Source organism: Phytophthora infestans, genomic scaffold, assembly GCF_000142945.1.
Source record: "Phytophthora infestans T30-4 supercont1.5 genomic scaffold, whole genome shotgun sequence".
In the NCBI taxonomy this organism is placed as follows: Eukaryota; Oomycota; class Peronosporomycetes; order Peronosporales; family Peronosporaceae; genus Phytophthora; species Phytophthora infestans.
Genome location: NW_003303754.1, coordinates 1,427,487 through 1,433,444, shown reverse-complemented (window position 1 = coordinate 1,433,444; position 5,958 = coordinate 1,427,487). Strand labels below are relative to the sequence as shown.

Sequence of the window (5,958 nt, the reverse complement as noted above, 5' to 3'; positions counted from 1 at the left end):
TATTAAGTGCGCTTGAAGTAATAGTTAATCTCTACGACGGGATAGTGGAATGACAGCTTAGCAACATGGTTGCAGTGAACACGGGAGACAAGTCCACCGCAAGTGATGAAATTGGAGGTCCGAACGTACAGGAGGAAGTGAAGGAGATCAACGACACGTCTGTGGAGCCCGAAGCTATGGTCGGGACAGCATAAATAGATCAGTCCACATACGAACAAGTAATCAAGCTGCTAAAGCGATTCGACCAAATGTATAATGAGCATTTAGGGCGGATGAATTTTCATGACTATACTGCAGAGCAGTCCACACCAGTAGAGGATCGCCCATATTCAGTTCCAAGGCGTGAAGAAAACGCAGTGAAGAAAGAGTTACATTGACCCATTTAGCTCTACGTGTTGGAGCAGATATTTGATATCGAATGGGCTTCTCTGGCTTTTTTCTTTAAGAAATCATATGTGCGTCTGCGATTATTGACCGACTTCCGAGCTTTGAGCAAGTCCTTGAAGCGTAACCCCTACTACGTGCGCCTAATTCGGGAAATCTTAATACGTCTTGGCGGAGCAAAGTTCTTCTACTCTCTGGATGCTAATTTGGGATACTATGCTAGGCAGCTGGCAGAAGAAGGCAGACGGTTTACGGCAATCTGTACACCGTACCGGAAATTCCAGTACAAGAGGCTCGCAATGGGGATCTCTACGGTGCCAGATGAGTACCAGTCGTGCATGTCTAGCATTCTGGGGGATTTGGACTTTGTTGTCGTCTATTTAGACGACATACCTATATTCTCTAAAACTGCAGAAGTGCATTTGGAGCATTTACGAGTGGTGTTCTCGCGTCTACAGAAGTTCTACGTGACGTTTAATGGTAAAAAAAAACTTCGTGTTTTCTGTGCAGCTGTGGAGTACTTAGGATTTACTATCAATGCGGACGGGATTGAGCCTCAGGAAAAGGAGATGCGTGCCATTCTCCAGATTCAGCGGCCTAATAACAAAAAGGAACTACGTCTGTTTTTCGATATGATAAACTACTACAGGGAAACGATACCAAGAAAGACAGCGATGTGAAGCCATTAACACGATTGACGTCTTCAAAGACTGCCTTTCAGTGGACATCTAGCGAGAACAATGCTTTTGAGGAGGTTAAGAAGGCTTTGGCCAAAGTCGTACTACAGATATTCTCCGGTTTCTCAAATTCTTTTGAGATATATGCAGATGCAAGTGGAAAGCAGCTAAGTAGATTGATTGAACAACAAGGAACATTTGTTGCAGCCAACTCTAGAAGTCTCTTAAAGCGCGCAAAACTATACGACGACCAAAATGGAGTCGTAATCTGTGGTGGAGATCTTAAAAGAGTACAGAACAATGCTGCTTGGGTTTCCCGTTGTAGTCCGCACGGACCCTAAATTCTCATTTATACAACCGAGAAAGCATTGCGGGTCAAGCAATGGAAATACCTAATATCTGAAAATCATCTTACCTGCCAGCATAATTACGGAAAGGAAAATGTTACTGCAGATGCCTTTTCTCGACTGGCGTGCGACTCGGATACGAAGACGGTAGAGACTGAGCTGGGAGCGCTACCACCACGAGAAATGCATAAAGTCGATCCTTTCGACGTAGTGCATGTGGATACCATGGGCATTACGGTAATGATCGCTACTACGCGTTGACAGTGATCGACGAAGCTACAAGATGGCTAGAAGTCTCCATTCAAGAAACCAAACCATTGCTGAAACCTTTGACGTGACGTGGTTGTGCCGATATCCAAGACCAAAAATCGTTGTGTTCGATGAGACAACGAGTTTAACACTAAAGCGTTTCGAGAAAAGCGTGCCCGCTACGCGGTCAAGCCAAAACCATCCTCCAAGAACGCTCAGGCAAATGCCCTTTATGAGCGAGTCCATTTAGTTATTAACAATGGTACTCGATGCTACCCGGAAGCAGATTGGCGAAAAGTGGTTTCATATGCAGCATTTGCAGTACGGGCGAGTTATCACACGATTTTGGGTACAGCAACAGCACATTTATACTTTGGCAGGAATTAATAACGCGGCAGCTTCATGAAACGAATTGAAACTATCTCGCGCAGACTTGAAGCAATACCGAGATATAATGATCGTGAGAATATATTACGCGTTCAGAGCATTATTATTCTCCTGGAGATCAAGTCATAGTGCGAGTTACAGCTAAGGATCGAGGTACCAAGCATCGTGAGGTGGCCAAAGGACCATATTCTATTGACGCAGTGCACCCCAACTGCACCGTAACGCTAGACTACGGTATCAGTCAGCAGCGCGTCAACATACGCCGTCTCTTTACGTGTTAATCGACAACTGGCATGGGGTGAATAACAAGACTGTCACCTACCGTAACGGTCATCATTATGGAATACCAGCTGACGCACACTACGTGGTACTCAGACTTCAATTTTTGATTTCTCATATTTAAGTGCTGTAGTGGACAGCCACGCAGCAGATAAGTAGGATAACACGTTGTGTCTCTTCTTTTGCCAAAGCTATGGATCTCTGCAAGACCGTACTCCCTGAACAGCCGTAGATTACCCGACCCAAAGAGGTGGATGGATATGGCACCTTTCATATACACTAGTATTATCCGTTTTTTTACGCTTCCATCATATCCGTCACCGACAGCTACCTTGTTAGCTCCCTGGCGACTGCCTGGTTACCTCTCTCATTCATGTTACGTAGCTTTATCGTCCAGCATCGGCCGGTAACTAACGATCTGTCACTTTAAGTACACAAGTAGTATCCGTAAGTATACGCTTACGCGAAACGCTTCATCAAACGTGTCCTGGTCCGACATGTCTTCGGATCCAGACGTGTCAACCCATGCATCTAATGCCACGTCATCTAGCACCAAACTCAGGTGATGTACCTTCTCTTCCGACGACAACTCTTAATCTTACTAACATGCTCGAGCTGTTGAATCCACTGGAGCCACTCTTGCGTCGAACCGCCACTGAAACGCGGAATACTGATCTTAATGAGCAAACGCTCATGACTCGAAGTATTCTTCCTTGTCGTAACCTGAAACGTTACGGATATCGACACATCAGTGCCTTCGTTACCTTCTTCACTCATTGCTGCGTCCTTGCCTTCCTTGTCTCCACAAGGTTTGTGATATCGCAAAGTGACAACCCTTGGCTCGCAGCGGGGTTCTTAGCAAGGGTTAAGCTGAAAGTCGTGGCTTGCAGAGGACCTTAGCTTTGGCAAAAGAAGAAACTCAATGTGTTTTTCTACTTATCGGTTACGTGGTTGTCCACTACAGCATTTCAATAAGGGATCAGGAAAAATAGAAGGCTGAGTCTCACGTAGGGTGCATCAAATGGTATTCCATAGTGATCACCGCTACTGTTGGTGATGGTCTTGTTAGTCTCGCTCAGTGGCAGGAGCGCCACTGGTACCATGCACCAGGTAGTTCGAAGAACGTCATGTTGCACTTCAAGTAACATTGGGTACACTCGTAAAAAATATCTTGGGAAGGAAGAGTCGCTCAGGATTGGGCGGCTTAGCGCTAGCAACCCCAGGCCAACAGGAAGAAGAAGGCGAAGGAACTAAGGAGTCGCAACCGGAATGGCGGGACCAGGTACAGGGGCGCAAGGCCCTGGCCCTCCGGACACAGGTCAGCTATCCCCGGATCCCCAGAGGCAGAAGACAGACCAAGACGGCACGTCGAAGACGGATCCGAGCTTAAAGGCCGCCCAACATGCAAACGAGAAGGACAGCTGACGGAGCGACCTTTGGGGGAAAAACTTGAAACGGATTCAGAAAAACATAGCTCCTCACCCCTACCTGGACCAACTACAGAGGCGGTGGGTCCACCACCGAAGGTTGTCTTGTGGAGCGACAAAGTAAAGGCAAATCCACCTTCTGAAGCGAGGATCACTGAAGACGCGGCCCGCAAATCACACATGCTACGCGGGGTCTGGAACCCTGTCCAAATCAAACAACTGATGACCACTATCATGACTGCCTGGACCAAGTGTTCCAACGACACTTGGACAGAAGACGAGGAGAAGATGCGCGCGGAGGCAGAATTCCCTGCGACTGCCCGCAGGGACGACGCCATCAGGGCCTGGACGCAAAGGGAGCATGCTATTTTCATTAAATATTTGAGTGGCGACTTGGACTTGCAGCACCCACCAAACATCATCAAGGAGATCCTGGTGAGTGAACATCGGGCCATGGTCGAAGACATGCATGATACTTACTTTAATGTAACCCTCACTGCTATTGTACCGGCATCCGTGAGATTGTCCGTTCACACGCCACATGTGACCATTCTTAAAGAAATTTTCAACGCTAACACAGACGACCATACCGGACACGCAATGGTGAGAGTTTTTCAACAGGATGTCAAACGCCTCAGTTTTGACGGCAATCAAACGCTTCACGCAGTTTTCTACTCAAAACGAGCGTCAGCGCGTTGGCAGAACAAGACGTTACGATTGAAAGCAGCGGTGATCACACTGAGATACACGGAACGCCTCCCAGAAGAGAAAGGAGTAGGAGTATACACCAATGCCCAGATGGAATTGCAGTTCGCTATCCGGGTGTATGGAGGTACCTCATTGGGTTTAGCCACTCTTACACGGGTCTTTGCCAGCTTCTCAGGCGCACAAATACTGGATGCGGAATATGCACGAACGACACGCACCGAGATATATGACAACAGGAATGTTACAATCCGGTTTGCACAGCGCCACTGCCCAACAGACCTAAAAGGAATATCCAGGATCTTGTTAGGCACGGTAGAATTGACAATTCACCACTTCCAGCAGCACTTACGGCGTCCATGCACGAAGTGCCTCAATCCGTGGCATGGGGCAAGTAGGTGCCGCACCAAACCGGAGAATATCGAAGCTGTCCAAAGCAAAAGTACCAGGAAATTCACTGAGCCCGTTGTCCAAGTGCCGACGGCTACCAAGATTGAGGTTTCGGTTAAAATTTTGACGATCTCGTCATGATGATGACATCACACCAGCCACCAAAAATTCCATCAACCCCTCTTCAGCACGTTGCGACCGATCACCAAGCAATCGCTCAGCTTTTAGGAGTAACAGGGGACCAGGCACCTCCTGCTACACCTCGAGTGGAATCGACTCATGCATCGGAGCCTGTACCCGGAGAGGACGAGGAAGCCTTCATACTAAAACAAAGAAAACACGGAAAGTAATGAAAGTGATGCAGGACAGTTCACCCGACGTGGCAACATCAGTGGATGCTACCCGCACCTGCATCCCTGACTGAGGATGTGGTCCCAGCAACCCCGGACTCTCAGGAGGAACTGACCATGGGCCCGACTCGGACTGGCACTGACGCTGGGGATTCAGACCTTCCTATCCAGGTCGGTCAATGGTTGGCCAGCTTTGACGGTACAATGGTTGAAGTGGAGGCGAATGGGCAGTGCGCCTTCCTGGCTATGTACGCTTCTACAGTGAATCACTCTGCAGCAAAGCTCAAGACTACCAAAGCAGTAGTGCGCGAGGCTACCTCTCTTAAGGATTCCATCTATGCCTTAATGATGTTCAATCTTCGGAAAGATGTTGCGCTGGGGTTGGTGGACCCGATCGCGGAGTACGCTAAACTCTACCCGGACAATCCGGCTTACACGTCCACGGAGCCGTCGACAGCAGCCCTTTACGGGCACTACAACCAAGCACGGACGCGGTCGACAGGGGTCAAAGTACCCGCTAGTTTCTAGGCGGGCCCGCATGAACTCCGAGCTATGTCCCAGTATCTTCGGGATCCGATAGTAGTGTTTGACACGAATGCCTCTTTAGACGCTCATGTCCAACGTTATTCCTACAAAACCCACCGACTTGCAGATAACACCCATCACGAAACTGGTCATGTCGAGCCGCCTTCCGACAATACTGCTAGGGATTATCTCTATGCCTGCTGGTCGCTCCATGTGCTGCCAATTCTTCTTGGTACTA

The 5,958-nt window shown here is 48.4% G+C and overlaps 1 protein-coding gene across 1 annotated transcript; it reads left to right on the top strand.

The window, feature by feature from the left end:
- Nucleotides 1–4,038: 4,038 nt before the first annotated feature.
- PITG_04144 (uncharacterized protein) lies at nucleotides 4,039–5,723 on the top strand (the record flags this gene model as incomplete). Its single annotated transcript, XM_002905800.1, has 3 exons — nucleotides 4,039–4,582; nucleotides 4,798–4,849; nucleotides 5,210–5,723. The coding sequence occupies 3 exons, from the start codon at nucleotides 4,039–4,041 to the stop codon at nucleotides 5,721–5,723; spliced, it is 1,110 nt and encodes a 369-aa protein (XP_002905846.1).
- Between the last annotated feature and the right edge of the window lie 235 nt (nucleotides 5,724–5,958).